Source organism: Camponotus vicinus, unplaced genomic scaffold (assembly GCF_025532165.1).
Source record: "Camponotus vicinus isolate PSW18456_S1 unplaced genomic scaffold, iyCamVici1.0 SCAF_14, whole genome shotgun sequence".
NCBI lineage: Eukaryota > Metazoa > Arthropoda > Insecta > Hymenoptera > Formicidae > Camponotus > Camponotus vicinus.
Genome location: NW_028141950.1, coordinates 13,084,729 through 13,109,085, shown reverse-complemented (window position 1 = coordinate 13,109,085; position 24,357 = coordinate 13,084,729). Strand labels below are relative to the sequence as shown.

At 30.8% G+C, this 24,357-nt stretch overlaps 1 protein-coding gene across 1 annotated transcript in view; it reads right to left on the bottom strand.

Annotated features, from left to right (window-relative positions):
* The window catches only part of LOC145965440 (uncharacterized), a 105,842-nt gene that overhangs the window by 14,222 nt on the left and 67,263 nt on the right, over nt 1-24,357 (bottom strand). Inside the window, exons 2-7 of the mRNA XM_083088980.1 lie at nt 21,866-21,985; nt 21,669-21,786; nt 20,091-20,352; nt 19,815-19,997; nt 19,507-19,597; nt 19,281-19,417 (exon numbers count right to left, since the gene is read on the bottom strand). Of these exons, the coding sequence (XP_082945106.1) occupies nt 19,281-19,417; nt 19,507-19,597; nt 19,815-19,997; nt 20,091-20,352; nt 21,669-21,786; nt 21,866-21,985 (911 nt within the window). The remainder of the gene's footprint in view (nt 1-19,280; nt 19,418-19,506; nt 19,598-19,814; nt 19,998-20,090; nt 20,353-21,668; nt 21,787-21,865; nt 21,986-24,357) is intronic.

Sequence of the window (24,357 nt, the reverse complement as noted above, 5' to 3'; positions counted from 1 at the left end):
ATAAGAAACGTTTCTATAGAAACGCTTTTAAAACTATAATTAAGGAAACGTATTTTTCACGTTTCTATAGACAAAATAAAACCTAATTTTTATTAATTTCACATTAATTTTAAATTATATATACATATACATATACATACATATATATATATATATATATATATATATATATATATATATATATATACAGGGTGTCCCATTTTAAATTGGACAGTAAAATATCTCAAAAACTAAGTCCAGCAAACAAAAATGTTTCCGACAAAAGTTGTATGGTTTCGAGGGGGCCATAAGATGGTACCATTGGTTTGACCTTGAAGAGTCATTTGAAGGTCACGTGAAGGTCACTTCAATTTTTTTAAATGGAACACCCTATATATTTTTGCACATTCTTGTAGCTTATCTAGAGAGCTTTCCAAAATACTATAATTAAGTACTTTTTCGTTAAGTACTCTTTGAGTTATGAGGCTTGAAATAATTTCTTAATTTTACATAAACCGTAAAATATCTTCTAAAATATTCATTTTTCGATTATCTTACCTTAATACTTTTACGTATAAAATAATGAGAGGAATCAATTGATGTAAAAAAAATACATAGTTGTTTTGAAGAAAAAATATGTAATTTGCAATTAACAATTACATTTTTTCTTTCAAAACAATTATGTGTTTTCTTTACATCAATTGATTCCTCTCATTATTTTGTACATAAAAGTATTAAGGTAAGATAATCGAAAAATGAATATTTTACAATTTTACGGTTTATGTAAAATTAAGAAATTATTTCAAGCCTCATAACTCAGAAAGTACTTAATGAGAACTAACTTATTTATAGTGTTTTGGAAAACTCTCGAGATGAGCTACAAGAATATGCAATAAAAAATTGAGGTTTCCATTTACAGAATTCAAGGTGACCTTTACGTGACCTTGACAACACTCTTCAAGGTCATACTGATATCGCCATGTAATGCGTTACTTGAAGTCTTACAACTTTTTTCTGAAATATTTTTGTCTGCCGCGCTCAGTTTTTGAGATATTCGGCTGATACGGGTGGTCTGCGACACCCTGTATACAGGGTGATTCTGAACAAACGTTTGTCTTTAAAATATCAAATTCTTGAATGAATTCTAAGACGATTTTTCCTCTTGCAAAATTTTGCCCGGAGCTTAGTTTTTAAACTATAAAGGAAAATAGTTAACTACTTACGGAACAAGTACAAGAGGTAGGCAGGGACGGCGCGATATAGGCGATTATGTGGGGTGCTCGCCGCGATCAGCTGATTGCTATACGCGATGACTGTAACAATCAGTGTGTGTGTGAGAATGTGTACGAACACACGCGCGCGCGCGCGCACACACACACACACACACACACACACATATAGCAATCTGCTGATCGCGGCGAGTGCCCCACGTAATCGCCTATATCGCGCCGTCCCTGCCTACCTTTTGTACTCGTTCCGTAAGTAGTTAACTATTTTCCTTTATAGTTTAAAAACTAAGCTCCGGGCAAAATTTTGCAAGAGGAGAAATCGTTTTAGAATTCATTCAAGAATTTGATATTTTAAAGACAAACGTTTGTTCAGAATCACCCTGTATATGTATATATATCTCACACGGAACATGACATCCATTGGAGGTCCATATAACCTCCATACTTCCATGCGACCTCTATCTCCACGGTAGATATTGTCTGTAAATCCATCATGGATGTCCATTAGACGATTATAGATGTATAATAGATGTGTACAGATTTCTCTTAACATAAACTAAAAATGTAATTTCTAAGTATTATTTAAAATTCTCACCTAGTGTTTGAGAGGATATTTAAAATTTGTAGTATTCTATATTTTATTTTTAGTATTTTTAAAATTTTTACACAAAATTTAAATTTTTATTAAAAACTTTTAATAAACTCTAAATATTTCTATAATTAATATTTCTATAATTAACAAAAGGTAATTATGCACTTTACGGACGACCTCACTGATTTCAATGATCTTGACATATGTTGTCAGGCTCACTCTCCTGAGTATGTATTAAAAGGTTTTAAATGTCGCTCGTCATTTATTAAAAAGTTATTAACAAAAAAAGTTTTACGAATTATGTGCAGTTTTTAGACATTATATTCGTTTTAAGAGTCAAGGTGAAATGTACATGCGTGGATACAATGTGTTCCGCCCCCTCTACGGGGGGACTCCACTTTCGGAAGATATAACCTAATCTAAACCTATTTCTGATTTAAAATTAAAATTTGGTTTGAGATGAACTTTGCTTCGAATGAAAAGTTGCAAACTCATGTGAACTTCGTTTTATCTTGCAAAGTACATGCGTGGCTACAGTGGGTTTCGCTCCCTTTTAGGGGGGGGCTCCACTTCCGGAAGATATAACCTAACCCAAATCTATTCTGATTTAAACCAAATTTTAATTTTAAAGAAATAGGTTTGGGTTAGGTTATATCTTCCGAAAGTGGAGCCCCTCCGTAGGGGAGAGGGCGGAACACACTGTCTTCAAGCATGTACTTTGCAACACAAAACAAAGTTTACTCTACATTTAATGATGATCTTCGTTATATATTAAACATATATTCCATCAAATATAACTTCTTAAACGTACATGCTGTCGCAAAATCATATTATATTCATTAAACTTTTTTCGTTAATAACTTTTTAATAAATAGTGAGCGACACTTAAAACCTTTTGATACTTACTCAGGAGAGTGAGCTTGACAACATATGTCAAGATCATTGAAATCGGTGAGGTCGTCCGTAAAGTGCATAATTATCTCAACAAAATTTTAATACTAAAAAGATTTTCTTTGATGATAAAATTTTTTACATAATTTATAATACATGTTAAGTATTATATTAGAAAATAGAAAACCTTTAATTTTTTAAATTAATATTAAAGATAATTATACATAATTGTATTCCATAAAATTATGGTAGCTCTTGTTAATATAATTATTTTTAAGAAGATAAATAAAATACATTAAAAATTTTATATATAAACAAATTATGTCTTTTATCTTAATTATTTTTTTATAAATATATAATTTTTATAAAAATAAATATTTTTTCGGTTTTATTTATATAAACTTTTATTTGTATCTTAATAGTAAAAGGGAATGTAACTTTATATGAACATACACAAATAAAAAATATAAAACTTTTATATTTATTGCAAAACCAATAAAAATATAAATACAAATATAAAATGATATAACAAAATATTTTTAATAATGCACATAATGAACACATACGAATCTGAGTCAATAAAAATGTCATAAAATAAAAAAATTTTTATTAACGGAGATGAATGATTGATGTATTTCATTGATCTTCAGAAGAAACGCTTATTTTTTGTTACTTTATCTTATATCTCACTAATACAGTCAATGGAAGTAAAATTTCATTGTAAAATCAGTAATCGCTAATTCGTTCGTTTACCGCTATGGTGCGCTTGTTTTCTCTACTTAAGTTTTAGTCGTGGGAATTATATAAAGCCTGGTGAAAATTAAACGCTTCTCGAAGTGTCAAAGAAGTGTAAACGAACAGAATAAACGCTTCTTAGAAGCTTCATTGACTTTCCATTAACTCTTCGCGATTTTAAATCTTCATGCATATTTCTCGAACGCTCCATAAAGTGTGTACGAAGCATTCCGATATGCTTCCCTTACGCTTCAATATTTCATGTTTTCCTTTACGTTTCCCAAACGCTCCATAAAATGTGAACAAAGCACTCCGATACGCTTCCCACACACTTCAATGATTGACATTTAGAAACTCTTCATTTACACTTCCTAAACGCTCCATAAAATGTGAACGAAGCACTCCAATACGCTTCCCGCACACTTCAATGATTGACATTTTAGGAACTCTTCATTTACACTTCCTAAACGCTCCATAAAATGTAAACGAAGCACTCCAATACGCTTCCCGCACACTTCAATGATTGACATTTTAGGAACTCTTCATTTACACTTCCTAAACGCTCCATAAAATGTAAACGAAGCACTCCAATACGCTTCCCGTACATTCAATGATTGACATTTTAGAAACTCTTCATTTACACTTCCTAAATGCTCCATAAAATGTGAACGAAGCACTCCAATACGCTTCCTATACACTTCAATGATTGATTGACTTAGAAACTCTTCGTCCACATTTCTTCAACGCTTAAACACTGCACAAAACATGTATGAAATACTTTCCTTACACTTTAACAATTTAAAGAAATATTTTTAAGGACGTCAGAGTTTCGTGCGAGCACGCAAGGATCTGTTAGTTCGTTCGTTTACCGTTACGCGACGTGCGATGCGCTATCTTTCTGCGTATTTAAGTTTAGTTATAAAAATTATATAAAGTTTACAAAGAGTAACAAATAAGATTAAAGATATACTTCAATTTAATTTCTGATCTCGATGCAGGAGCTTCAGATATTAAATTGATTTTATAAGTCAAACAAGTAAATGTCTGGCGAATAAACGAAAATAATCCGTTTATTACCTATTTAAAATGTAAAGTGCAATATTAACGGTACAGTATAAATATAGTAGAGTATAAACATTTCATTCGTATTCGCCAATAAGTTTGATGACATTTCATTTACGTTCTTTAAAAATTATATTAGATATTTTCCTGGCGAAAATAAATATCGGAGCGTAAATCGAATGTAAGGAAAGAGTAACAGAAGTGTAAACGAAGCTTCTAGGAGGCGTAAATTGAAACAACGAAACGTAAATGAAGCGTTAACACTTCGTGTAATAATTATTAATTATAATATTTTTAGATACAACAGACTTTAAAAATATATAACATTGCTTGAAGAAGAGACGATATTTTAAACTATAAAAATAGTAATACTTTTAAGGTTAGAAAATCTGTGATACCACCGACGAGATACTATTATATCTCGTCGGTGGTGATACTGATATAAAAATATAATTCCCACACGGAACTTGACATCCATTGGACGTCCATACAACCTCCAGAACTCCATACGACATCTATGTCCATGGTGGATATTGAATAGATTTCTAATGGAAGTCCATATTACCTCTTATGGTAGATATTTTCTACAAATCCATCATGGATGTCTACTGGATATCTGTTATGGATATATGATAGATTTTTACATACATATATCTCTAATAGAAATCCATATTACCTCCATGGTAGATGTCATCTACAAATCCATCATGGATGTCTATTGGACATCTGTTATGGATATATGACAGGTTTCTATATACAACTATATCTCTAATAGAACTTCATATTACCTCCATGGTAGATGTCATCTACAAATCCATCATGGATGTCTACTGGACATCTGTTATGGATATATGATAGATTTCTACATATTATTTCTTTAAAAAGCAAAAAATTTAATTTTTATTTAAAATTCTTAGCTAATGTTTTAAAAGTATACTTATAAATTTGTTATTATATACCCGACAAAAACAGTTACGTCACATCCTCGTCGAATCCACGTATTTTACGTGGCTTACATGGATGCATATTTATCCACGAATTATCTACGTGGATACAACTTTCTTTTTTCATTATTACATCGAGGTACTTTATTCTCGAAATATCAATGTAGATTTCATGTGGATATTTCTATTGAAATTATGATTAATCATTCAACGACTCGGTAATATTGTAATGTTAAAAGATATTTTATTAAAATTTTTCAATTGTAATTTTGTATCTGAAATATTTCAGAAATATACCTGCATCATGTTTTTTATAATTATATTATAATATTATAATATATAATATTATAATATTATAATATTATAATATATTATATTTATATTTTATATAATATTGTATTTGCAATATTTCTGAAATCTTTCAGAAAGATAAAAAAGTTTGCTAAAAAAAAGATTATATCTGTATGTTTCTAAATATGTAATAGTACATATGTATATAGAATATGCTTCCTCGCTTTGCCGCTATGCAGCGCTGCATCAAATTAGCTAACTCGTATTCAACTTTTCGTCATAAAGTGTATATAAAGAACTGATACTAACACGGTCCGAAGTTTATTTTTTCTTTTAAGGACCATCTACGATGGAAGTAATATTGGTGGAGTGGACGGTGAAGTAAGGCGTAAGCGAATGGTTCTTTTCCATTTCGCATTACTCCTAGTCTTACGCCTTTCTCCACCGTCCACTCCACCGATATTATTTTCATTGTAGACGGTCCTTTAGTCAGTTTAATTTAATAAACTGATTTAATTTAAAATAATTTGTTTAATAATCTGGATCGCTTGTTGGGATTCAGAATATGGAACAGATTATTTGAAATTAAACGGATAAATGGGAGATAGCCTATTTATTGCGTATATTAAAAATAAAATATAAATAAAAATAAAATTATTCTTATGGCCGAGTTATTTATATACTTTTATAAATGTCCAAGATATTCACTTATCAAAAATTAAAAAAGTAATATGTCTCGAAAGTTCATGAAATTTTCACATAGATTCCACGTAAATTCTAGTACCGTTTTTGAGCGGATTATATTATCCACTCGAATATCCACGTGGATTCAACAATATTAATCTGGGTGGTAATAACGTGGATTTCACGTACTGTTTTTGTCGGGTAAAAGCTCCACAAAATATCTATAGTTACTCCATATAACGTACATATGACATCCATGAAAGCTCGACAAAATATCTATAATTACTCCATATAACGTACATATGACATCCATGAACGCTTCATTCAATATCTATAATTACTCCATATAACGTACATATGACATCTATGAATACGTCTAATGGATGTCGAATGGAGGTATAAAATGCGGAACTGTGGATGTCTAGTATATGTTTACGGGACGTTTCAGGGACATCTAATGGAGGTTTCGAATCTCCATGGTAGACGTTTAATGGACATCCATTAGAGGTTTTTATTCCGTGTGGGTTTATGTATAATATGCTTTATTAAAATAATATAAAGGTATTATTTTAATACATGTGTTATTTAAGATTTACATATATTTGCAACTTTGTACATATATTATATATATGTACAAAGTTGCAAATATATGTAAATCTTACAATTATAAATATCGTTTTGCTTGTAGCAGCAAGCAGCTTACGTTATAAGTAAAGTGAAATTTATATTGTAGATTTATATAAGTTTGCAACTTATCATGTAAAACAGGATTACTTCCAGAGAAAGATAGGGATGTATGTGGGAAGAGGTCGGACGTGTCTTTACGCCCATTTGATCAACGAGCGACAGAATCCATCCGTGGCAACGGCATCGACGCATATTCTGTGGAGAGAGCATTCACACATTTTTCAGCCTAACGAATACTTGCTAGAAAACAATATTCGCAGACTAGAAAAATATGTGAGGTGCAAGTGGTTGGATCGGGAATCGAACCCGAGTCTTTCGCTTTCCGGGCAACTGCTCTAGACCACTGAGCTATCCAGACCTCACACCTAATGCTGCTTTTTAACACAGTGAAATACGACTCCAGAGCGATGTTGGTATCTCACTCGATGGATGCAATGCCGATTGCCACGGAGGATCCCTGAAAGGTCGCTCGCTGACCAAATAAGTGTCGGTGGAGGTATTCGCGTGCATGCTGGCTTCCGACTGGCCTTCCGTATGAAACGGCACAACGCCGTAGAGTGACCACATCCCCCAAGATCCCTCTAGTATATACTAAAATCCCCACTGTACCAAATAGCAGTGGCGGATGGACCCTAAGATAGGGCCGGGGCAGGCCTCCAGAGAAAGATAGGGATGTATGTGAGAGGAGGTCGGACGTGTCTTTACGCTCATTTGATCAACGAGCGACAGAATCCATCCTTCACATATATATGTTTACAATGTAATCAAAAACTGTGATTATATAATATTCTAATAGAATTTCAACTTCTACGCAAAAGAAAATTTATTACTTTGATGAAAGCATAATCAATTTTCTTTTGCGTAGAAGTTGAAATCCCATTTTTTGATAAGCATTGTAAGTATATAATGAAGAACAGATTTCATTTTACATAAAATATTGCACTAATATATTTCACATTATATACATATGATATAATACAAAATTATACATATAATTTTATATACGTGCTATGGCACATTATTTTAACAAAACAAAATAATTTCTATATTGTTAAAAAGATTTTTTAATCTTAAAAGCTTATATATTTGACTATTTGTCTATTGTCAAGTGGCAATAATTTATTGTTTCTTTTTTTTACAAACAAAGAAACATCCAATAAACATTTTATTGAAAGAGATAAATAAGTAATTCTAAACAAGTATCTCATTTTATTGCTAGATAAAATTTCAAATAAAACTTTAAATAAAACTTTAAATAAAACTTTAAATAAAACTTAATAAATTGCTAGTTTTATTTGAATAATATAAGTTACAAAATTAAAATTATAAGTATAAATTGTTTAATGTAAATTTTATTTTTTTTTTAGCTTTATGTCATCTTTACCATTCTGTCATTTCATATTCATCATTCATCACTCATCTGTACTGAACAGGGCCGGCGTTATGAGCGTGTGAACGGTGCGTTGCACGCGGCCCCGCGATTTGACCGGCCCCGCGCTATCTAACCAGTCAAATTCATTATAATGCTAATATTACATGTGTCTCTATCCGACAGCTAATTGAAACAAGCTTATCGTATGACACATGTGTTAGGCCGATATTATATTTGTCATACGACAAATGTGTAATAGCACCCTTAGTCTTAGTACTATAGCCTTACAATTAGTAGGTTAGAAATCTCGCCCAGCGGGTTGTGTGCAAACGAAAGTAAAGTTTTATTACTTATATAACTTAGAACATATATAAATGGAAATTGAGTACTGAGTCTGTGTCCAACATCTGTGCGAGAGAGAAAGGTAGTGGCCTACAATGCGCATACGCAGATATCGTCGTTGCCATGGTTACCTACTGTTTGGCAAGAGAAGCGTGCTTAAAACATATACGTACGACGATATCTGCGTATGCATATTGTGGACGTTTGGGAGTCGCGATTACTATAATATTTTTGTCTCTCGCAGATATTAGATACAGGTTCGTTCCACGAAAGGTACAGGCAATTCCCTTTTCATTTGTATATATTCTAAATTATATAATAATTTTAGAACATGACTAGTAGGAGCAGAGATTTTGGTAGGAAATATGTTAATGGTGCAGAAAAGGAGAGGAAACGCAAAGCCAGAGATGAATATATAAAAACGCAAAAAGATGCCATGCACAAATTTTTAAAAATTGAAAATACATTAGAGAATGAACGTACCGAAGAAATGCCTGGTACAAGTCCACAACATTCATGGGAAATAGTTGAAAGCAAATGAAAATCAGGATTTTCAAGATTATATTAATTTGGAACATAATCTTGAACATAATCTAAGTATAGGAACTGTAAGTGTATCAAAAAAATTAGTGCTGTTTGCACTAGATTTAAGAACAATGATAGGTTAATTTATTTATTTATTTATTATTCATATATTAACTTTCTTTCACACACATGTTATATAAATTTTTGTTTTAAGAACACAATAAACACTGAGAAAGGAAGTACAAGTGCTGTCGATTATAAAAAACTTAAAGATATAGGTATCTGGCCATTATGTCTAACTCAATCTCAGAAAACATTTTTAATAGAAAAAGGCCTTGAAAGACATTACCTACATTACTATCCAAAATATGACAAAAACAGATCCTTTTCTAAGATATATTATAACAGAAAAATGAGCAATGGAGAACTAATTGATAGGGCATGGTTAACATATTCAAAACAGAAAAATCGTATTTTTTGTTTCCCATGCAAGTTATTTCGAACTGGTTTAGGTCAACTTGAAACCGATGGGTTTAATGACTGGCAGCACACATCAGAGAGATTAAAGCAGCATGAATTGTCTAAAGTACATTTTAAATCGATGGATATGTGGAATGACGCACGCAAAAGGCTTACAAATAAAAATAATATTATTCACGTGTCTGAAAAATTATTTATCCAAGAAAAACAAAAATGGAGGAATATTTTAGAAAGAATAATATCTATTATCCAATACCTATCCGAGCGTAATATGGCCTTAAGAGGTTCGTCTGACGTGCTTTTCACAAAAAATTATGGGAATTTCTTAGGATTAATTGAACTTATGTCTCGGTACGATCCTGTTTTGATGGAACATGTCAATGAAGTAAAAAATAAAAAAAATAAAGTTCATTATCTCAGCAAAGATATACAGAATGAATTAATATAATTGATGGGGAATCAAATTAGAAATACAGTGACTGATCGTGTGAGGGCTGCCAAATATTTTTCAATTCTCCTTGATTGCACACCTGATACTTCCCATGAGGAGCAACTATCCTGCATAATACGCTACGTTTATGCACATGAAGACGAAGTACAAATTTGTGAAAGTTTTACAGGTTTTTTGGTTGTCAAAGACAGTAGCGGATTGGGATTAACACAAACCTTAAAAGAACATCAAACAGATCTTGGACTTGATTTAAAAAATTGTAGATGACAAGGATATGACAACGGGGCAAATATGAAAGGACACAGATCTGGTGTTCAGGCACAATTATTATGAAAAAATCAAAGAGCATTTTTCACTCCATGTGGTTGCCATAATTTAAATCTCGTACTTTCCAATATTGCTAGTGTTTCTTCCAAGGCTATTACATTTTTTGGAGTTGTTCAACGCATATATACTTTTCTGTCAGCTTCTAACTATAGATACGATATTGCGAAAAAATATTTAAAGCTTACACCGAAATCATTATCTGAAACTAGATGGGAATGCCGGATAGAAAGTGTAAAAGCTGTACGGTTCCAAGTTAAAAAACTTATAAAAACATTTGAAGAAATTTTAAGCGAGCCTAAAGACGCAAAAGTTGCTAGTGAAACACAATCTTTGTTGAAAGAAATTAAATCTTATCAATTTATATTATCAACCGTTATATGGTACGAATTATTTGTAGAAGTGAACAGAGTGAGTAAATTGTTGTAACAAAAAAGTATGCAAATGGATGTCGCAATATCACTTCTAGAGGCTCTACTCAACAGACTATCAACTTTTAGAACTACTGGTTACGACGAAAGTGTGCGAATTGCAAAAAATATTGCAGCAGAGAATAGCATAATAACCTTATTTTCCTCAAAAAAGGATTGCTGTTACAACACGTCAGTTTGATTATGAATGTGCTGATGAGATAATAGCCCAAGAGGAGGAAAAATTTCGCATCGAATATTTCCTTTTAATTATTGACAAGGCCATACAATCATTTATTGAAAGATTCAAACTATATCAGAATTTTAGAGACAATTTTGGGTTTTCATATAGTTTTCGTGACATTAAAAATTTATCTGAGAAAAGCTGAAAAAGAACTGTAACGACCTGCACATTATATTATAAGATGAAGGTGACTCTGATATAAGTGGATTAGAACTATTGGAGGAATTAAGATCATTTATTCATATAATTCCTGATAATGAACAAAATTGCCTGTTTGATGTATTAAAGTACCTGTTTAAAACCAAACTCAGTTCAGTTTATCCAAATATATATATAGCACTTCGTATATTGCTAACTCTACCAGTAACGATTGCTTCTTCAGAAAGGAGTTTTTCAAAATTAAAATTAATTAAAAACTATCTTCGTTCTTGTATATCGCAAGAAAGACTATCGGGCATAGCAATGATGTCGATAGAAAATGATATATCTCATGAGACTGATTTTAATAACGTAATTGATGTCTTTGCCGCAGCAAAAGCGAGAAAAATACATTTTTAAGTTTACATATAATTTTTATTATATTTAAGTTTACATATTATTATATGAAATTTTTTTAAATCCCAAAGCAAAAAGTCAAGTTTTTGTTATTCTTAAATATGTAATACAAAAATAACTATTTCTGTATTTATAAAATAATATGTATTTTGTTTTCAATGAAAAATAAATATATATAAAATAGATTTCAATGAAAGATAATATAAAAGTTTTAAGTCTAGCATTTTAAATCGCACCCGGCCCCGCTTAGGTTAGAACCGGCCCTGGTACTGAAGATAAGTATATTGTGTAAGTCTATTGAGAATAATGTCAGAAATTAAGAAACATTATATGCGAGCAAAGAGAAAGACTTCCCAAGAAGAATCCTTTTCAAGTAATCGTTCTGAAATTGTCACAAAAAGATTCTGTTTTGAACTGAATACAAATGTCTCTGAAAATAGCTCACAGCCAGAACTTTTTGAACATAGCACTTTAGAAACAGATCTATTATTGAATTATGAATCAGATGAAAATTTTTCATTTTCTTCAGATTTACAATTAGTCAACTTTGATATAAATAAGTCTCATGACACTACTGAAGAAAAAAATAATTTAGAAGAAGACATACAATTACATCTTATGCAGTGGTCATTACAGCATAATATTTCACATACAGCATTAAATGATTTATTAAAAAAACTAAAATATGTAAAAAAATTTATCCCTCATTTTTACAAAAATTAGAAATTTGCGTGCGTTTGATTCACTGCATTCTGTTTTATGCATATGCACATATAATTTAAATAGTACATAATACTACACCTTTATCTAATAGTCACGCCTTTATCTAATAGTATACTATTAGATAAAGGCGCGTATTATGCATGAAACGCAACCCTATTCTATCTGTATAAGACACTACTATGTCTCTTGATACGTGTAATACTTGCTTACAAAAAATTAGCAATTCCCAAATAATTCAAAATAATTACATATAATCATACACATAGCATACTTTATTTTGCTTATTATTTTGTTAAAGTGCATAAATAAAATAACTTTATATTCTATTTTAATGATATTATTTTAAATAGATGCATCAACGAAAGGAGGATATTGCGAAACAACTAAAGATTCGGAAAAATGTATCCAAGGATGGTTGAGAAGAGCTGCTGAGAGGGGAAAATTAAGACATAATTAAATAAGAAATAATTTAATTTTAAAAGAGATTTCGTTTAAAAAGTTATTTTATTTTATTCTGAGAATATTTTTGTTTTGTTTAAAGATTTTATTATTTCTTTTATAAATAAGAGTATATAATATATATTTTTTATAAAGAATATAAAGTTCAAAAACACAGTTTTATTAATATATAATAAAAAAAATATTACAAGAATATATGTATATACAGGGTGTCCTAGACCACCCGTACACCTCTTTTCTTTCAAAAACTAAGCATTTTAGAGAAAAACGTTTTCGACAAAAATTGTATGGTTTTGAGGGGAACATAAGATGGTGTCATTGGTTTGACCTTGGATGGCATCGTTAAGGTGAGGTCAAGGACACCTTTAATTTCTTAAATGGAACCATCTATTTTTTATTGCATATTCTTATAGCTTATGTCGAGAGCTTTCCAAAACACTATAATAAAGTATTTTTTCATCAAGTACTTTTCGAGTTATGAGGCTTGAAATAATTTCTTAATTTTACATAAACCATAAAATATCTAGTAAAATATTCATTTTTCGATTATCTTACCTTAATACTTTTATGTACAAAATAATGAGAGGAATCAATTAGTGTAAAGAAAACACAAAATTGTTTCGAAAAAAAAAAATGTAATTTGCAATTAACAATTGCATTTTTTTTTCGAAACAATTATGTGTTTTCTTTACACCAATCGATTCCTCTCATTATTTTGTACATAAAAGTATTAAGGTAAGATAATCGAAAAATGAATATTTTACTAGATATTTTATGTAAAATTAAGAAATTATTTCAAGCCTTATAACTCGAAAAGTACTTGATGAAAAAATACTTTATTATAGTGTTTTGGAAAGCTCTCGACATAAGCTATAAGAATATGCAATAAAAAATAGGTTATTCCATTTAAGAAATTAAAGGTGTCCTTGACCTCACCTTAACGATGCCATCCAAGGTCAAACCAATGACACCATCTTATGTTCCCCTCAAAACCATACAATTTTTGTCGAAAACGTTTTTCTCTAAAATGCTTAGTTTTTGAAAGAAAAGGGGTGTACGGGTGGTCTAGGACACCCTGTATAATCACAGTAAATATAAATAAATATGTAATATGTTATAATAAAAATTACTATATTAAATTTCTTGTTTGTTATTAAAATTTGATTTTAAAGCTATATTAGGAACTTAATTTTTTAGTAGCATATTAAAATATTTTACGCAATTAATATGGACGGTAATCAATACTTTCAAACATTAAAAGAATTTTTAAAAATAGGTAGGTATATAGATAAAATATTATTCAATTTTAATGCAAATTAGAATTAACTTGTTAACAAAACTTATTGGACGGTATTCATAGTTCAATCTTATTTCTAAGATTGTCTTATAAAATCTCATTCAACTAATGAAATAATGCTGCGGCCATTTCATTGGTTGAATGGGATCTTAAGACACTCTTAAATAGATTGAAATATGAATACTGTGCAAGTTTTACTAACAAGTTAACTCTAATTTGCATTAAAATTGAATAATATTTTATTTACATACCTACCTATTTTTAAGAGTTTTTTTAATGTTCGAAACAGGTCCAATTTTGGTCTATTTTGTACTTAAAATGGACATTTTTTGAATGTCCAAGAAAGTAACATTGGATATTTTTAAAATGTCTTAAAAACGTTCAAGGATCTAATCTGGATGTTTTAAATACGTCCGAAACGTCCAGTATATATGTTTTTAATATGTTTTTAAAACGTTACTGTGCTGTCTGGGTATAACATCAATTTAATATCTGAAATCTAAAGTTTCTCCACTGAAGAACTTGTATCAAAAATTAAATTGAAGCACAATATTTTTAGTTATATTTGTTATTCTTTGCAAGCTTTATATAATTCTCGTAATTAAACTTAAATACGAAAGAAAAGCGTCACGTAGCAGTAAACGAACAAACTAGTGATCATATACAGGGTGTTTCATTTTAATTTCTCCAGGCAAATATTTCGGAAAATAATGAAAATTCGAAAAAATGTTTCAGACAAAAGTTGTATGGTTTCGAGGGGGACATAAGATGGTGCCATTACTTTGACCTTGAAGAGTCACCTGAAGGTCACGTGAAGGTCATCTCCAACTTTTTAAATGCGATATCCTATATACTTTTGCATATTCTTGTATCTTGCCTCAAGAGCTTTCCAAAACACTATAATTAAGTTAGTTTTCATTAAGTACTTTTCGAGTTATGAGGCTTGAAATCATTTCTTAATTTTACATAAACCGTAAAATATCTTGTAAAATATTCATTTTTCGATTATCTTACCTTAATACTTTTATGTACAAAATAATGAGAGAAATCAATTGGTGTAAAGAAAACACAAAATTGTTTCGAAAAAAAAAAGTGTAATTGTTAATTGCAAATTACATTTTTTCTTTCGAAACAATTTTGTGTTTTCTTTACACCAATTGATTCCTCTCATTATTTTGTACATAAAAGTATTAAGGTAAGATAATCGAAAAATGAATATTTTACAAGATATTTTACGGTTTATGTAATATTAAAAAATGATTTCAAGCCTCATAACTTGAAAAGTACTCAATGAAAAAATACTTTATTATAGTGTTTTGAAAAGCCCTCGAGATAAGCTACGAGAATATGTAATGAAAAATAGGGGGTTCCATTTAAGAAATTTAAGATGACCTTCACGTGACCTTGACAACACTATTCAAGGTCGTACCAATATTACTATATAATACGTTACTTGAAACCCTACAACTTTTGTCTGAAATATTTTTGTCTGTCGTTCTTGGTTTTCGAGATATTTGGCTGGCACGGGTGGCCTGTATATAGATATAATTATATTAAATTATATATAATAATAAATAATAAAGTCTATTTATATTATTATTTATATGTAATTTTATTAAAATATTTACAACTTCGTCGTATTATGTAAAATTATATCGAGTATAATACACGAGCAAAAATTCTAGTATAATTTTGCATAATTCGATACGGAATTATAAATATCTTGACATAAGAATATAAAATAATATATAAATGATAGTATAAATAGATCTTAATATATATAATTATATATAATTATATTTAAATTTATCTAATTGTATATAATTATCTATAAACTTTTCTTCCCGGGTACATTTTTAACCCTTTTCATGCAATAAGTATTTAATTGATCTATGATATATTTTTATGTAAATCATTAATATTAATTAGCAATATTTATAATAGTTTGATTTGAGTTACAGATATAATTCCAAAGACCTGATCTAATTACATAAATTATGTCCAAACATTATGTCCAAAAATTTCTTATTTTAATTATTGACATCAGAACATGTAATATTGTGATTTATGTAATAAAGTGTATAAAATAATATATATTATATTTTAATGTTCAATAGGCATTTGAAATAGTGCAAACATGTGGGCTTTGTGAAATGGTAATTCCCATAGAAAATATAAGTACTCATCCCTAATTCAATATTATATTTTTATCCAATGACAGGTACATACAACAATATAGTTCTGATAGTGCCTGAGGATTATGGAAATTGTTTCTATATAACGCTTTGTTACAGATGACGGACAAAATATAATAAGAATAATATAATAAAAAAAAATTTAATTGGACATAAAATGAATTAGCACTATTGGAGGCAACAGATAACAATAAAGAAAATACTAATAATAAGGAAAATTTGTCAAGTAAAAAATTATTACTTTTTTTTACATTATTACTTTTAAGGACAACTTGATCAAAGGTTATTCCGTTTTGACGCCAGCATCGACAGACGTTAGCGTCAATTAGTTTTCATTGACGCTACGACGTTGCGGCGATATGACACTGAAACCCAGCGTCAAGTGAAAACGCACCCTAACGCGTTGCCGCGTCCTATGTGCAGGAGCTCTTAAACAGTAAAACAAAGGGCATGCGGAGTCCATGATTACGATTCTTCTTGCTTTATGTTTCGTGTATGTAATATTTGTTTATAGTTTCCAGTTTCTAGTTAATACGCGAGCATATAGTATTATTCCTGTAATACTGACACTACACGTGTACACGCACCGGCAGGAATTGTGTCTCGGTATGTATGTGTAGACGGCCGACGTCATACGCACACACGCGAAGCGCGCACGTAGCCAAGCATTTATTACTTCATTAAATTTTATCTTTTTATATAATTTAAATATTATTTAATTTAATAGAATGAATGCCGACCTTTAGTGCACGCGATTAAGTCGCATTTCTTAAAGAAAGAAAAGAAAAGTTACTTCTCTTTCTTGTTCCGCACTATACTTTTATTTATTTACTTATTTATTGATTATTTTTTTTTTATTTTTTTTATTTTTATCATTTTTATTTATTTATTATTAATCTGTGTTTTTAAACAATAATAACCTAATTGCTTAACGTGTCACTTCTCTTCCTTGTTACACTATTCCGCACTATACTTTAATAATTTCACACATCTTCACACAACATATAATTTGTCTCTTGTTAAAGCATTTTACACACCGCATAATCGTATACACACGATGTGAACGCCGCTTGAGGGACAAATTCGCTTTGCTTATGTGCGTGCGAGCATACATGAGACTGAAGAAAATCCGGGAGAAAAATAAAACCTAACGTAAAATGTCACAATTCTGGCATACGGTTATCATTTCTCGGGATTGACTGCACCGATTTTATTCAAACTGGTCGCAATCAAAAACTTGTATCCATATTATATGATAAAAGTGCAGTTAGATTTTTGCTTAAGGTCTTAGTTTCAGAAATATCTTAATCGACAGTTTACATGACGTGAAATTCCGGATAAGGTACTTGGTAGTCGCGCCGCGTCGAGAGCAGTGACTCTCAATGCTCGGATCCTGTTTTTTATGTACTTGGCATCGCGACGCTACCGCGTCGCTTAATACAAAGTGTTATACAGGGTGATTCTGAACAAACGTTTGTCTTTAAAATATCAAATTCTTGAATGAATTCTAAAACGATTTTTCCTCTTGCAAAATTTTGCCCGGAGCTTAGTTTTTAAACTATAAAGCAAAATAGTTAACTACTTACGGAACGAATACAGGAGGTAGGCAGGAACGACGCGATATAGACGATTACGTGGGACACTCGCCGCGATCAGCTGATTACTATACGCGATGACTGTAACAATCAGTGTGTGTGTGTGAGAATGTGTACGCACGCACACACACACACACACACACACACACACACAGATTGTTACAGTCATCGCGTATAGCAATCAGCTGATCGCGGCGAGCGCCCCACGTAATCGCCTATATCGCGCCGTTCCTGCCTACCTCCTGTATTCGTTCCGTAAGTAGTTAACTATTTTCCTTTATAGTTTAAAAACTAATCTCCGGGCAAAATTTTGCAAGAGGAAAAATCGCCTTATAATTCATTCAAGAATTTGATATTTTAAAGACAAACGTTTGTTCAGAATCACCCTGTATGTATAATTGTAGTATTAGAGCCATATATTTTTTCTTTTTCAAGATGAAGCGAAGTTCACTTATATTTAACCTTAATTTATATTTACCCTCGTTAAGAGTGAATTTTGCTTTTTTTCGATAAATGTATTAATGAACTTATGAAACTTCTTTTGTTTATAACTTTTAAATAAACAATGAGCGCCGACTAAAACCTTTTGAATGTTACTCAGGATCATCACCTTGACAATATATGTCAAGGTCAAGGTTATCCGAGGTGGCTCCCCTAAGCTAAATAATTACTGTATTTTTTGATATTATGGCAAAATATTATCCGTTTTTACTTTAATAAAAAGAAAAATGAAGTTTGTTTATATTATGCAGCATAAAATGAAATATGTTTATATTATGTAGCATATTATAATATTTTTGGTATTACTTAAGAATTATATACCTTCAAGTGTTTTATTTTTCGGAAGAAAAGATTAGATTAGATTAATATTTTTGAGGTAGGAATGCAGGGTGAAGGGCAAAGTTCCTCACGTCAACGCATGAAAATCAAAAACTTTTTCAGTCAAAAATTAACACATTATTATAACATACATAAATTTTGCTATCAAAAATTTATTATATCTCTTTAATCAATATTATCTCCTACTTATTTTTTTATGAGAAATTACTCAGAATAATCTGCCCTACAACATATTTAACAATAGGTGGCAATAAAATTAATGAGGTGTAACCTTTTATGTATATTTACCAAGCTTTTTATATTTTACAATTTTATCATTTTATCTTTATTTAGTTTTAATAGTATATTAAATAAAGTTAATGCCATATATTTACGCTTTGTGAAATATATCTGTACTATGATCCATTATTCTTTGGCCAGGATAACTTAAAACAAAAAGATGTATGAAAGCACCTGCACACATTGCTACATATCTGATCATCTCTTCTTTATGATTTAATAAGGAAAGTATCTGTAAAACCATTTAATTCTAGATGATAAAGAGCAAAAATAATTTCTAATTGACAATAATCTCTAATATTTGGTTACCAGTGTACTTACCTGAATTCCAAGGAAACTTATCATTATGATTGTAATGAATAATAATGTAAACGAATACAATGTAAACGAAGAATCCAAGAAACAAACATATCTGAAACATACTCAAGGAGAAAATCAAAGTAATGTCAATTTGATATATTATCCAAAACGTTATGTTTTGGTTAATTTGACGTCAATATGATGTCAAATGACATTATTTTAACTTTTGTGTTATCCTTGAAACAAATACTTCGAAAAAAGGTATGATATATTCGAATAAAAGATATGATTATATTTTTTGTGTAATCATAAAAAATTTACAAACTCACTCAATACTTAACTGATGTTTCCATAAAATAAGTATAAGTTTGTTATAAATCTCATCATCTTCATCATCTTCATCATATTGTATACCTGCCAAATTGCGTGTATTACAAGTTATTTGTGCATCTTTAACGAACCGATTATTTTCCTTTGAATTTAAATTCAAAGTTATACTTTCCAATCGATGCCTTTGAAACATGATTAAAATTTTATTTACAATACATCAATAATTAAATATAAGTTCTCTCACATTTTATTAAATAATAATATAGTTATGATACCCGATAGCAGCGAACAGACTGCACGCGTGTTGTACAAACATCATGTAGCTCGTATCAACTATTACTAGAATACTTATATTCATCACAGTTGTCACATATGAATAAATTAATATGGGATAATAGTATGTTTCCTTATCAAAACCATAGTCAACATTGAATAGATATTTATATGGGCGCGATTTATTAAGAGGTTTGACAATATCCAATAATTGCGGCGTTACTGGTATTAGCAGATAAAAACACATCAATGTATAAATAGTAACTGTAAATCATATTATTAGTTTAATCATTATTTAAACCTAGATTATGATATTCATGACAATTAATATAAAACAAGTGCGCAGTGCGTAAAATATAACACTTGGTAATTATGCATAAAAAGGGCCCACCTTCGTACAAATGTGTTATTGATGTATGTTGTGAAGATGTTATCCCTGATTAACATTCTGAAGGTTTTAGCCGGCGGTCGTTCTTTATTCAAAAGTTATTAACAAATAAATGTGAGAAATATTAACATAAAGATTCTACTTTATTTGTTCACCGATTTGCTTTATTTTTAAATATGTTATAGGGGACATCTTCCCGAGTAATTTCGTATATACTGGGTGTTAAAAAAGTCTGGACACAGTCGAATATCTTGATAAGGAAGAGTTTTACTAGAAAGTGTTTCAGACAAAAGTTATATGGCTTCGAGGGGGACATAACATGGTACCATTGGTTTGACCTTGAAGAGTTATTTGAAGGTCACATGAAGGTCACCTTCAATTTCTTAAATGGTACCTACTCTTTCTCATTACACATTCTTGTAGCTTATCTCGAGGGCTTTCGAAAACACTATAATAAAATATTTTTCCCTCAAGTACTTTTTGAGTTATAAGACTTGAAATCATTTCTTAATTTTACATAAACCGTAAAATATCTTGTAAAATATTCATTTTTCGATTATCTTACCTTAATACTTTTATGTACAAAATAATGAGAGGAATCAATTGGTGTAAAGAAAACACATAGTTTGGAAAGCCCTTGAGATAAGCTACAAGAATATGCAATAAAAAATAGGGGGTTCCGTTTAAGAAATTGACAGTGACTTTCACGTGACCTTCAAATGACTCTCCAAGGTCAAATCATTGCCACTATCTGATGGCCCCTTTCAAGCCATACAACTTTTGTTTGAAACATTTTTTTATTTAACGCACCGTTTCAGAGATATCTGAGCGTATTATTTAAAATGGGACACCTTGTATGCTGTAAGTTGTAAAGCGAGGTCCACCTTGCCTACCGGCGGGGTGATTGCGGGAGAGGGGCCGAAGGCTATTATGTTATAGGGGAAGATCTCCCCTATAACATATTTAAAAATAAAGCAAATCGGAGAGGGGACCCCTTTTATGCATAAATACTTTAATAATTTTTGAATAAAGAATGACCGCCGGCTAAAACCTTCAGAATATTAATTAGTAATATGACCTTGACAACATATGTCAATGACACATTTGTGCGAGGGTGGGCCCTTTTTATGCATAATTACCTAACAATTTATTAAAATCTAAATAATATATGAATAATTTATTTTATTATTACAGGTATAACTTAACGTTATTTTTCTGCCTACAAGAGCGTAATCATGCATAATCTGTATTTCCAAAGAATGCGTGAAAATGCGCCAATGATAATCGATGAGAGATAACAATCGTTTTATCTAAGAAATAATGACAAAATAACAAAGTATGGTCCATATGAAAGGATATAAGAGAAACATTACAGTTTATAGAACGTACAATTTTATTATTAAGAACTATAGTGAACAGTTTTACACCACCAACAATTAAAACTAATAGTACAATAAGACACTCACAATCTTGAGTGATAGTTCTCCAAGTTTTAGTTAATTGTACAAGCTGAAAACCAATAATAATAATTGCGAGTACTTCTGTGCATCTCTTTGAAAATCTCTTTAATCTTCTACTTACCTGAAAGTAATGTAAATAGCAAGATTAGGAAAGTTACTTTATAAAAGTCTCTAGTTACAGTTACAATTTAAAAAAAAAATGTAATTATATAAATGTAGCTACAGTTACAAGTTCGATTCTGAAAAGTAACACTTTACAATTACAGTTATTAAAAAATTAACATGTTAATAGTTACTTGCAATGAAAATAAAAATATCAAATCTGCATTTAGTGATAAAAATTTAATAACAATTTTGTAAAGATAAGAGAAATAAATCATATAAAAATATGCTATCTAAATACACTGATAAATTTTTACACGGTTACATAACTTACATAATTTATACAATGTTATAATACATTATAGAGGATGTCCCTGAATTCAGTGCCAAAATTGATACAGCGGCTTTAGGACATGAAAACAAGTTGGAAATGTTAGTAAACATATGTCCAAATTCGAACGGTTTTGAAGTTATAAGGTAATAAAGTTGCTTTCTTAGACAATATAAATTGAAATAAATGTTGTTTAATGTTCTTTATTTTGTTTAAAGCTTTACAAAAGATGCTCAAAAATTCTTCCGTCGACTTCGATACACTATTAATGCTGCGGATGTCATTCGTAGAACTCCAAATATTTTCCAAAATGCTCGAAACAATTTAATAATTCGTGCTAGAAGGTGTATCGAAGTCGATGGAAGAAATTTTGAACATCTTTTGTAAAGCTTTAAACAAAATAAAGAACATTACATAATATTTATTTCAATTTATATTGCCTTAAGAAAGCAACTTTATTACTTTATAACTCCAAAACCGTTCGAATTGGAACATATGTTTACTAACATTTCCAACTTGTTTTCATGTCCTAAAGCCGCTGTATCAATTTTGGGACTGAATTCAGGGTTAATTACAAATTACACATTTTTTCTTCGAAACAACTACATGTTTTCTTTACACCAATTGATTCTACTCATTATTTTGTACATAAAAGTATAAAGGTAAGATAATCGAAAAATGAATATTTTACAAGATATTTTACGGTTTATGTAAAATTAAGAAATGATTTCAACCTCATAACTCGGAAAGTACTTAATGAAAACTAACTTAATTATAGTGTTTTGGAAAGCTGTCGAGATGAGCTACAAGAATATGCAATAAAAAATTGGGGTTTCCATTTACAGAATTCAAGGTGACCTTTACGTGATCTTGACAACACTCTTCAAGGTCATACTGATAGGGAATGGCTCATTGGCGCACAGTACAATTGGACACGTTGCAATTGCACACCGTGCTATTAGACACATAAGATTGCGCACCGTTCGATTGGACACGTTACATTTGCCCACCGTTCAATTGGACACAGTTCTTTTGCGCACCGTTCGATTGGACACGTTACATTTGCCCACCGTTCAATTGGACACAGTTCTTTTGCGCACAGTTCTTTTGCCCACAGTTCTTTTGTGCACATTACTTTTGCCCACATTACTTTTGCCCACATTACTTTTACCCACATTACTTTTGCTCACATTACTTTTGCTCACATTACTTTTGCCCACAGTTCAATTGCGCACATATACTTTTCCATGCGAAGGGAGGTTCCACATGGGTTTGAAACGGGGGGGCGGGGGGCGCGTGTGCAGCTGTGCGTGTACTTTGGAACGCAAACTGGGATTCCATATGGGTTTATAAAACTGTGGGCAAAAGTAATGTGGGCAAAAGTAATGTGGGCAAAAGTAATGTGGGCAAAAGTAATGTGCGCAAAAGTAATGTGGGCAAAAGTAATGTGCGCAAAAGAACTGTGGGCAAAAGAACTGTGCGCAAAAGAACTGTGGGCAAAAGAACTGTGCGCAAAAGAACTGTGTCCAATTGAACGGTGGGCAAATGTAACGTGTCCAATCGAACGGTGCGCAATCTTATGTGTCTAATAGCACGGTGTGCAATTGCAACGTGTCCAACTGTACTGTGCGCAAATGAAGGCTTCTCATACTGATATTGCCATGTAATGCGTTACTTGAAACTTTACAACTTTTGTCTGAAATATTTTTGTCTGCCGCGCTCAGTTTTTGAGATATTCGGCTGATACGGGTGGTCTACGACACCCTGCATACATATATGATATACAATGTACAGGGTGTTTCAGACCATTTGTCCGTTCCTTTTATTTTGAAAAGGGATGGTATTAGGAACTTGGAACAAACATGTTTACCAAAAAAATTTTTGAGTTGCCTTTGGTTTCCGATATTTCCGGAAGTTTTCCAAAAATAAAAGGAGTGTACAATTGGTCTGAAACACTCTATATATAACATGTCCCAGTAACTCTGTTC